We start from the raw sequence: 12069 nt of genomic DNA, 5'->3' as shown, positions 1-12069 counted from the left end.
GCTGGAATACATAACTTTTTCTAAAGAAGAATAAATAACACCTTTCAAAACACTTAGGTATTAATATTTTACCATCTAGAAACTGTCTTTTACATTCTAAGCCTTTAATCTTGCTGTGGAAGCTAGTGGTCATTTGGATGATTACTTGTCATAAAGAAAAATTCATGTAATGTAAATCTTTGCAGAGTTGCTTTAGTACTGCAAACACTTACCTTGCCTTGCCTTTTTTCCCTCCTGAGCACTACTGAGGTTTTTTAAACATGAATTCAGCACTTTTGAAATAAAAGAATAATGGGGTTTCTTAAATGACTAGGAATAGTATGGGTGTATTCCTTTGAGGTTTCCCACCAAACTAAGCAAGAAAAAAATTACTTGTGGTGGTTGTAGCTATACCAGACTTCTCTCATCCCAGGAAGTTGTTTCAAATTACTTGATATTCTCTAGTATATAAAAAACACTCGGCCGGGCGCTTCTGTAATCCCAGCACTTTGGGAGGCCGAGGCGGGCGGATCACGAGGTCCGGAGATCGAGACCATCCTGGCTAACACGGTGAAACCCCGTCTCTACTAAAAATACAAAAAAATGAGCCAGGCATGGTGGCGGGCGCCTGTAGTCCTAGCTACTCGGGAGGCTGAGGCAGGAGAATGGTGTGAACCTGGGAGGTGGAGCTTGCAGTGAGCCGAGATTGTGCCACTGCACTCCAGCCTGGGCGACAGAGCAAGACTCCGTCTCAAAAAAAAAAAAAAAAAAAACACACACACACACATCAGGATGATGCCACAAAAAAAAAGTACTTTAGTTTAATTTACTTTTAGTATTCAATAAAACTACACCAGTGCATATTTGTTTAATTATGCCTTAAAACAAAAACAAAACTATAGCCCATCTAAAAAAAATGAAACTAATCAGTGCTCTTTCATTGTGCCATCTGGTTAATTATATATGGATTATTAGAAGTGGAGGTCTTGGGATAGTTGGAAAACCATGTTTCCAAGGTGTGGAAGCTAGTGAGGAGTACACATGTGTGGGTGCATGGGTAAAAGCAAGAGCACACGTGTGTGTGAGAACACAGATGTATTTTTAAAACGAGAGTTGCAGCAGGGGAAAAATGATGGCCAAACTGCTGGAAATTTTGAGTCAGAAAAGGACTGATAAACATTTTTGATTACCTGGTCTCACCCTCTAAACTTGTCCAGCCTTCTGCTGTACTTGACCTCCATCTTTGGAAATCCACTAGTACAGTGAACTCTAATGCAGTAACCTCCAGTCTACCCTTAGCTGGAACTCATTAAACTGCCTCTTATATTTGCTGCAGTGAGCTACCTCAAAAGGTATAAGCTGTGAGAGGCAAACCCCATGTTTAACTAAGCATCTGGAGATGTTTAGCAGCTGCGTTTTCTAAGGTTTTAATGCCTAATGAAAGCTTGATTTTACTGCTTAGATCTTAGGATGGAATATAGTTTAAATTCTTCTGTCCAAGTCTTTTGACCGAGTCTTTTAAATCAGTATTTTGTGAGTTTTCATGGGCATTCAGGATTGTGTATGTATGTATGTAAACCCATTATTGTTAGATAAATAGATTCCTTTTGTCATTTCTTTAGTGCAGAAAATTTGTAGAATATGTTGGTCAAACCAAATTGAACTTTTAAATCCAACTTTTCCAAAAGGATATGCATCTGCACTTGATAGGCTTTCTTCTTTAAGTCCTAATGAGCACTGTCCTGAGTGGGCTAATAGAGAGGTCGTATGTGTGTTGCAGATTAGGGCACACAATATGTGACCTCTTCATAAAGAAAGACACCAGATTTAGACAGATTCAAGGATGTTTAAAGCAACACACACACACACACACACACACACACACACACAACCTGAGCGTCAAAGAAAATCCCAGTCTTTATTACTGTCAAATTTATAAGACAAAATAGCACCCCAAAAGACGCTTTTGAAGTGATAGATTGCAGCACGTACCACCTGGACATGGGCAGTGTAAAACAGCAGCTAAAATCAAAACCACTTGGATTCTGGCTTAGCTTTCTCCAGACAAGTACTTAAAATAGCTTAAATAACAGGATGCAAGGGGAGGGAAAACATTTCCTTTTAAGGATATGCATTCTTGGTGTGATTCAAACTTCTGCAGGAACATGGCTGTGTAATAAGTTTATTTACTTTAAGGTTTACTTAGGGGAGGGCGGTGGGGGAGTTAAATGGTATTTAAAATAATACTTGGTAAAAGAGAATAATGAGGTTTCCTTTAAAACAAAATGCAGATGTGAACCTCCATGTGTCATCAGACAGAGAGAGAGAGAGAGAGAGAGAGAGAGAGAGAGAGAGAGAAAACACTCCTTGTAACAGTTGGTTTTTTTTCTGGTGAATTCAATATGAAAAATGGGCCTGTCTGGTGCAGCATTGGGGGCTGCTTAGTGATTTTTTTAAGTATCATAATTTTCTTCTTTTAAAAAAATAACACTTTGTCAGTTTACTCAAATTTAACCCTTTACTTTCTGCCAGAATTGTGTTCAGTGATAAGGTAGAGTTTCCTTTATCCAGCTTCTCCTTAATGTCCACCCATACTGACCATATTTTCTAAACCAAAAGGTTGAGACGTGCTGGCATTGAAACTGCTCTGCATAATATAGGCAGTATGGTAATTTATGTCTACTTTATCAGCTGGTTGGAAACTATGATGCTGGAACAGAAGAGTCTTCAAAACACAGAGCCTTTCCCACTCCATACCAATGTATAGTTAATGAGAAAATAGCAAGTGAGCCAAAAAGGAGTTGCAGAATATTGGCAGCATGAATGAGAAAATAAAGGACTGCCATCATGCCTGGTGGTTATGATTTTAATATCCAGTTGTTAAAATGACTTCCAATCTAGGTATGTGTATTTTGGGTCAGTTTACTATTAAATTCTCATGTTTATGTCAAAACTCAGAATAGGAGAAGTTCACCATCAAACATACTGAACAGCAACATTGTAATTCCAATGCTTTGTTTTTAAAGTGGACATTTTAACCACAAATAAGGACATAGCCTTGTGCTTTTAAAAAATTAAATTGTCTTTTTGAAAAACCTTGCCACATTATTCTTATTCTCATTTTGCTTTTGAATAACAAAAAAGGATCCAAAATTCATTTTGGACTATTTGGGAATCATTCAGGTACCTCAGTTATTTTATTTTATGCATGAGGAAAACATGACTCAAAGACTATCATTTAGCCAGTTTGTAAAACGAAACTACTTTTCTCCGATGTAGAAAATTAGATTGAATAGTCATCAGCGTATATGTTTATTTTTTAAATTGCGACAAGTTAGTCTTAGAAGTAGACTAAAAGTTGTGAGCACCTGATGAGATGGAAGCTTTCTAAAATCCAATTGTGCTACCTTTTTTCTGGCCTTCCAAACCACATTAGATCTTTGATATTGTTTAAGGATGGTTTTGGTTTTTTGACTGAGGGTTGGAAATAAAATTAGCATAAAACTCTTTAAGAGTAATTGCATGCTATTTTGTCTCTCAAGTACTTTACCAGCTGGGAGGTTTTGTAAAATTAATTGCTAGCTGCCTTTTTAGGCTCCCTCTGCCTTCTTGTTTAAATTGAAATTGTTTTCTTCGGGCCGGGCGCGGTGGCTCAAGCCTGTAATCCCAGCACTTTGGGAGGCCGAGATGGGCGGATCACGAGGTCAGGAGATCCAGACCATCCTGGCTAACACGATGAAACCCCGTCTCTACTAAAAAAATACAAAAAAACTAGCCAGGCGATGTGGCGGGCGCCTGTAGTCCCAGTTACTCGGGAGGCTGAGGGAGGAGAATGGCGTAAACCCGGGAGGCGGAGCTTGCAGTGAGCCGAGATCGCGCCACTGTACTCCAGCCTGGGCGACAGAGCGACACTCCGTCTCAAAAAAAAAAAAAAAAAAAAAATTGTTTTCTTCAAAATATATGATTTAAGAGCTCTAAGAAAGGCTTGATAAAATTGACTCGTACTAACACTAAAATGCCTTTGATCATGGGAGGTAGTGTAAGTGGGACTAACACTGGGGGCTAAAATATGGGAAAATGGCAGAATAGGTAAAATTTTTAGAAGAGAACACACATTCTTCTCATCCCAGGAAAGAGTAAGGATATGTATTCAACGTGACTCAAAATTTTTACAAGGACTTTGTAGCCACAGTTTCAAGTAAGACCCAGGGGTTCCATTTGATTCATTTCTGTATCTTTGGCATCTAGCCCAGTGGGTGTCTACCCACAGGGTAGGTACTCAGTTTGCTCTGGAGGTTGACTCATACTTAAACAAGTGCGCATCTCCTTTCTCATTAAAGCCAAAGCAGGTTTCTACATTTGGAGCAAAAGAGATCCTGACCAGAGAGCTATCACTGGTTGTCCACTTGGGCCCTTCCTGATGGGTGTGCTCACTTAGAAAACCAAATTACAGATCTGAAGGCTGCTGGGTAGGGACAGGATTAGAACAAAGGGAATGAGATTGAATGTTATTTAAGGGATATTTCTGTCAAGTTTTGGTTTCTCGATGAATTGCCATTCAGTCTTTGAGTGCTATTTCTGTATTTTTCTCATTGTTGTTTAGTTTTGTTTTTAAAATGCCCATCTAGGATTAGAGCATTCTTTCCTTGGTCAATTCCTGAGAATCAGTGATTCTACATAAATAATTTTTCCATTGCTTATTATATACAAAAGATTGTGCTACATATTGGAGTGGGAGATACAAAGATTTAAAAGAATCTTTATCGGGAGATTTGCAGCCTAATAAGGAAGTTTTTCATGTAATAACAAATTCTTATTCCTCCAATTTCCTTTAAAATTTTCCTGTCCCTTTCTAAAAGCATCTGTTACTACTACCCTTACTTCAAAATGAAATTTCCAAATGTGGTTATTTTATGTTAGTTATGTTTTAGGGTGGCTACTTCCTGGCATCTTTTAATCACTTCAGTGAACTGTCTTCTAATTAATGCTCAAGGGAGGTTATTTCAGGAAGGATTCATGCAAATAGTAATTCTCCCTGTGACCCAAACTTCTGGAGTTTTTTGTTTTTGCTTTTGAGACAGTGTCTCACTTGTGCCCAGGCTAAAGTGCAATGATGCCGTCATAGCTCACTGCAGCCTCGAAATCCTGGGTTCAACTGATCCTCCTGCTTCAGCCTCCCAAAGCACTGGGATTACAGGCATGAGCCACCAGTCCCAGCCACCAGACCTGTATTCTAATACAAATAGACAGCTGGATAGACTTTCTGGGCCTTAGTCAGTTTCATATAGCTTTGAATCCACTGTAGTTCTCCCACATCAAATTTAAAACATCTCTACCTTCCACTTCTATTATAACACTGAGAATACAAAAAGAACAATACCTGTTATATACCTGTTATATACTCCAGTCTAAACTAGAGTCAAAGCACAGTGGCTCATACTTGTAATCCCAACACTTTGGGAGGCCAAGGTGGGAGGATCATTTGAGGCCAGGAGTTTGAGATTAGCCTGGTCAATATAGTGAGACCCTGTCTCTACAAAAAATACAAAAAACAAAAAGTTAGCTGGGCATAGTGGTGAAAGCCTGTAGTCTCAGCTACTCAGGAGGCTGAGGTGGGAGGATTGCTTGAGCCCAGGATTTCAAGGCTGCAGTGAGCTATGATTGTGCCACTGTACTCCAGCCTGGGCAACAGAATGAGACCCTGTCTCTAAAGATACTTTTTTAAATAAAAAAATTGGCTGGGCATCCCATTACTGGGTATATACCCAAAGGATTTTAAATCATGCTGCTATAAAGACACATGCACCCGTATGTTCATTGCGGCACTATTCACAATAGCAAAGACTTGGAATCAACCCAAATATCCATCAGTGACAGACTGGATTAAGAAAATGTGGCACGTATACACCATGGAATACTATGCAGCCATAAAAAAGGATGAGTTTGTATCCTTTGTAGGGACATGAATGCAGCTGGAAACCATCATTCTCAGCAAACTATCGCAAGAACAGAAAACCAAACACCGCATGTTCTCACTCATAGGTGGGAACTGAACAATGAGATCACTTGGACTTGGGAAGGGGAACATCACACACCGGGGCCTATCACGGGGAGCGGGGAGGGGGGAGGGATTGCATTGGGAGTTATACCTGATGTAAATGACAAGTTGATGGGTGCTGACGAGTTGATGGGTGCAGCACACCAACATGGCACAGGTATGCATATGTAACAAACTTGCACATTATGCACATGTACCCTAGAACTTAAAGTATAATAAAAAAAAATTGGCTGGGCTTGGTGACTCATGCCTATAACCCTACCACTTTAGGAGGCCAAGGTGGGAGGATCACTTGAGGCCAGGAGTTCAAGACCAGCCTGGCCAACATGATGAAACCCCATCTCTACTAAAAATATAGTAGTTGGCCAGGCATTGTGGCGCATGCCTGTAACCCAGCTACTCAGGAGACTGAGGCAGGAGAATCGCTTGAACTCAGAAGGCAGAGGTTGTAGTGAGCCAAGATCATGCCACTGCACTCCAACCTGGGTGACAGAGTGAGACTTAGTCTCAAAATAAAGGAATAAAATAGCTTAAAAGAAAAAAAGAACCCACTAAAGTGGACAACGTTTTGATAGTTAAAAGGAATAAGCTATCTCTTCCTCCAAAGATATCATAAAAATGAAAGAATGTTATACTTAGGTAATAAGGTATAGTAGTGATCAGGATGTTATCACTCTATCTGTATTTAATACGCATTACTATTCTATCTCCAGGTTTTGAAAGTGTTTGTGTGGGGGGAGAGTTATGAAGTCTTGTGTATTCTGATTTATAATCAGTGTGATAGAACCAAAAAGGAACTTTAGAGATATGTGGTCCAAAGCCCTCCTTTTACAGATGAGAAAACTAAGGCCTGAAGAGGTAACTTGTGCAAATTAATAGCCAAGTTGAGATAAGACACTGTGTCACATTATTCCCACTGTGTGTCTCTTCAAGCATGCATGCTGTGTTTCTTTCACTATGCCACACTTACTCTCTAGTACTGAGCTCCACTGTAATTTTAGAAAGGAAATAGGAAAAACAAGTTGGTATATGCATGGGAGCAGGTGTATTTAAACCCAAGACATTCATAAAACAAGAGCCACTAAAATTTTACCGCAGTGCCATGGGGATTACTTTGTTCTTTTTAGCAACTGCAGACATTATTGATGGATTGATTTCTACATAGAAACACTTTACATGTAGAAATAAAGAGTTTGATGTATGACCTTTTATAAATCCAAAGCAAAGAAAGTGAATATACGCCCTAGGGAAATTAAGTGCTTTACCTCGAAGAAAATTTAAGTGATTTTCACACTAAGTATTGAGTGGTTTGTTATTGATGTTTTAAAAGTACAGATATTTTAATTAACCAGGCGTAATTGTGCCCACCTTTGGTCCCAGCCATGCTGGGGAGCTGAGGCAGGAGGATTGCTTGAGCCCAGGAGGTTGAGGCTGCAGTGAGCCATGCTCGTGCCACTCCAGCTTGGACAATAGAGAACCTGTCTCAAAGAAATATAAAAGTAAAAATAAAAGTACAGATGTTTTAATTCATAGATTTAAAATGTAGTAATCAATGTTTAAGAAACTTAAATACTTAAAATAGACTGCATTAAAACTAAACAGAATTTCGTCAGCATTCAAAATATTGGCAAGATGGTTCCATACAGTATGCTTAATATTTTAATTTAATTTAATTTTTAATCCCCCAGAGCATTCTTGCAAACTGCAATTTTAGTAATTGACCAAAAATTGGATAATGTGAATTACATATAGATCACACTTAGAAAGAAATTTCAGTGTATTCCATGGAATACATTGGCCTAGCAGAACTTGTATGATCAGCTAGCTCCCTGACCTTATATCTCATTTTCCCCCTTGTTCATTCTACCCAAGTCATATTGGATCTTTACTTTTGGATCTTTACTTTTCCTGAAACACACCAGACACACTGCAGCTTCACTGACTTTGCATTTGCTATTTCCTCTACCCGAAATCTCTTGCCCCAGATAGCCACGTGATTTGCTTCCCTTACCTCATAGAAGTCTTCATTCAAATATAACCTCATCGAAGTGGCCTTCCTTACCCGTCTAAGTAGTAGCACCACAACCATCCCTGCCCCCCAATATCTCTATAACCCAGGGTTACTCAACTTCAGCACAACTGACATTTTGAGCTGCATAATTCTTGTGTTGTACATACCCGGGAGGGATCATATCCATTGTAAGATATTTAGAAGCATCCCCAGCCTCTTTCCACTGTATGCCAGGTGCTTCCTCTCCCAGCCCAACTCCCTTCTCCAGTTATAGGAATCAAAAATGTCTCCTGGGGGCAAAATAGCCCCAGTCTAACTCCCTATGCTTTTTTTTTTTTTTTTTTGACACAGAGTCTTGCTCTGTCACCCAGGCTGCAGTGCATTGACGCAATCCAGGTTCGGGCGATTCTCCTGCTGCAGCCTCCCGAGTAGGTGGGACTATAGGCGCCTGCCACCATACCCGGCTAATTTTTGTATTTTTAGTAAAGATGGGGTTTTGCCATGTGGGCCAGGCTGGTCTCGAACTCCTGACCTCAAGTGATCCACCTGCCTCCACCTCCCAAAAGCTGGGATTACAGGCGTGAGTCACCGTGCCCAGCCTGCTTTATTTTTTTTATTTTTTATTTTATATATTATTTTGAGATGGAGTCTCACTTTGTTGCCCAGGCTGGAGTGCACTCACCCTATCTTGGCTCACTGCAACCTCCACCTCCCAGGTTCAAGCGATTCTCCTGCCTCAGCCTCCTGAGTAGCTGAGATTACAGGCACCCGCCACTATGCCGGGCTAATTTTTTGTATTTTTAGTAGAGAGGGGATTTCACCACATTGGCCAGGCTGGTCTCGAACTCCTGACCTCAGGTGATCCACCCATCTCTACCTCCCAAAGTGCTGGGATTACAGGCGTGAGCCACTGTGCCCGGCCACAATACATTTTCTTAAAAGCACTAAGGTCATCTTGAGTCATTTCTCTATTCAGGTTGTTTCCTTCTATTATAATTAAATTTACATATGAAAATCAGCGGGACCTAAGGAATAAAAGTCATTGAACAGAAGATATTTGAAATTACTTGTGAACATCAAACTGTATTCACAGAAAAATATATATTCAAGTGGTTACAACCCTCAGGACATTAGCCTTTTTCTCAATAAATTAACTTTTGGTCATTGATCGGGTTTTTTTTCTATTTTTAAAAGCTTCAGAATAAACATCATTCATTTAATCAGCACTTCAAGATATACTCTGAGAAACCTTCAGTAGTACAAAAATTAAAAGGTTATTTATAGAGTCATGTTAAACATCTGATTTCGTCAGTAGTGCATTTATTTTTATGAACTCTGTATTCGTCTTGAATTAATGTTTATTTACATTAACTCTTAAAATAATTGGCACTGAACATGATTGCTTAATTTCAGATGTGCTTTGAAACAGAATCAGCATTAAGTTCCTAAAAGTTCTTTTAGAGCAATGGAAGAATAAGAAACACAAAATTCCTATAGTTACAGTAGAAATTGTTCTACACTATGGAAGTGTTTTGTAGGTTTACGATCTATTAGTTCTTTTTTTAAAATCCTATTAACTCCAAGTTAATAATAATTGTATTAACCAACTATGCTTTCTTGAACTTAGGGATGCTCTGTTTAAGTAAATCTACATACACATTGCTTAAATCACAGGATACATGATATAAAACCTTGCTTTTTCCACTAAAATGTCCATTTCCCTTTCAAACAATCTTATGTTCCCCACAATAAGAAAATATTTTATTTAAGTGAGCTTATGAACTGAGCCTCAAATGAAGGGAAATACTCTTAATAAATTATGTCTCTCAATTTTTTCCTTTTTTTGCTTGCTCTCCTTTTTTACAAAGATCTCAACAGCAACGGATTCATTTGTGACTATGAACTTCATGAGCTCTTCAAGGAAGCTAATATGCCATTACCAGGATATAAAGTGAGAGAAATTATTCAGAAACTCATGCTGGATGGTGACAGGAATAAAGATGGGAAAATAAGTTTTGACGAATTTGTTTACGTAAGTATGTGAAAATTCCTGATTATTAGAAGTAATAGATATTCCTTCATCTAGTGGGATGTTATAGTATTAAGTACTATTATGTTAAGTTCCTAAATATATCATATTAGTACTGTTATAACTAGTAACATTTCTGTCATCCTGCCCACTAAATTTACTTCTTTTAGCTGCTAGAATATCTTAACAAATGAATCGAGAAAAAGAGCACTGCAGAAACAAAGATATAACATGGTAAAGTATTAAGGTGATAAGTTGTATAATGTGAACAGTCTCCTTTCATGGCATCATTAAAGGGCAGTTATCAAGGTGATAAGTGACATCTTTGAAGTGTTGTCTCTCCCATGGTGAACAGTGTGCTCCCAAATTTTAATGATACACCCTGACTCACGGTCTTGGAAGCTTCCTGAGCTGAACTTTCTTATTAAAAAGTTGTTTTCCACTCTTGTGGTAGGGGTGTTTAACTGAACCATTTTGTCTAGGATGATAATTTTGATAATTAAAAGTTTGAAGCATATCTTTTTAGTCCATTGGAAGAGGCATTTAAAATTTTTGTTTTCTTCTCTAGTTTCATCAAATATTCTTCAAGGTTAGGGGCTGAGTTTTTAATTCTTTCACCCCCCCACTCCACTCCCAGAACTTAGTTTGGTGTTCTCTACTCAGTGCCTGGAAAATGTATACTTGGCACATGGTTCTTCAATGCCTACCACTATTGGCTGCTAGCAAGTTAGGACTAGATTTTTTAGACTTACGCCATTTTCAGTCTGTATTTATTGACAATGTATTTGAGATACATGTTAAAAATAGCTGACTGGATGTGGTGGCTCACACCTGTAACTCCAGCACTTTGGTAGGCTGAGGCAGGAGGCTCTCTTGAGGCCAGGCATTCAAGATCAACTTGGGCAAGTTAGGGAGACTTTGTCAGCTTGGGCAACTTAGGGAGACCCCATCTGTACAAAAACGTTTTTTAAATTAGCCCAGCATGGTAGCTTGAGCCTATAGTCCTAGCTACTCAGGAGGCTGAGGCAGGAGGATTGCTTTAGCCCAGTAGTTGGAGGCTGCAGTGAGCTATGATAGCACCACTGCCCTCCAGTCTGGGTGACAGAGCAAGACTCTATCCCTGTCTCTAAATTAATTAATTAATTAATTAAAAAAATAAAAGAATAGCTGTTGCTTCTTCCCTCAATTAAGGATATCCTTAAGATTTTATTGGTGTATTTATTATTAATTTAAGGCTGAGTTTAACTAGATCTTACTAGGAATTCCTTTCAGTATATCACAAACTAGTTATCAGTGCCTAATATTTATCACAAATATCCTAGCACTCCTGTCCTCCTTTGTCACGGTTTATTTTTCCCCAAGGCAACTGAAACGATAACATACTCCTATCAGTAACTGTGGCTCACCATAGCAAGTGAAATTTTAAAATGTTTTTTCCAATTAGAATTAACACCTTTAGAACACTGTAGTAGTTCAAGAAGCAAATTGACCAAGTAATGATGCCTACTCAGCTGACAGCATTTTGTGATTGTTTTTAAAATGCTCACTTGTCGGCGGGGCACAGTGGCTCACGCCTGTAATCCCAGCACTTTGGGAGGCCAAGACGGGCGGATCACGAGGTCAGAAGATGGAGACCATGCTGGCCAACATGGTGAAACCCGGTCTCTACTAAAAATACAAAAATTAGCTGGGTGTGGTGGTGTGTGCCTGTAATTACAGCTACTCGGGAGGCTGGGGCAGGAAAATTGCTTGAACCAGGAAGTTGGAGGTTGCAGTGAGCCGAGATCACTGCACTCCAGCCTGGTGACAGAGCGAGACTCCGTCTAAAAAGAAAAAAACAGGCCGGGCGCGGTGGCTCAAGTCTGTAATCCCAGCACTTTGGGAGGCCGAGACGGGCTGATCACGAGGTCAGGAGATCGAGACCATCCTGGCTAACACGGTGAAACCCCGTCTCCACTAAAAAATACAAAAAACTAGCCGGGCGAGGTGGCG

The 12069-nt window shown here is 39.4% G+C and overlaps 1 protein-coding gene across 4 annotated transcripts in view; it reads left to right on the top strand.

The window, feature by feature from the left end:
• The window catches only part of PLS3 (plastin 3), an 89470-nt gene that overhangs the window by 51812 nt on the left and 25589 nt on the right, over positions 1 to 12069 (top strand). For 3 of the 4 annotated variants that reach the window (XM_011957531.1, XM_011957530.1, XM_011957532.1), the window contains exon 3: positions 9917 to 10080. In XM_011957531.1, the coding sequence (XP_011812921.1) occupies positions 9917 to 10080 (164 nt within the window). The remainder of the gene's footprint in view (positions 1 to 9916; positions 10081 to 12069) is intronic. The other variant, XM_011957533.1, reaches the window with a different exon arrangement.

This window comes from Colobus angolensis, unplaced genomic scaffold (genome assembly GCF_000951035.1).
Source record: "Colobus angolensis palliatus isolate OR3802 unplaced genomic scaffold, Cang.pa_1.0 Scaffold446, whole genome shotgun sequence".
Classification (NCBI taxonomy): Eukaryota; Metazoa; Chordata; class Mammalia; order Primates; family Cercopithecidae; genus Colobus; species Colobus angolensis.
This window is presented reverse-complemented; position numbering and strand designations above follow the sequence as displayed.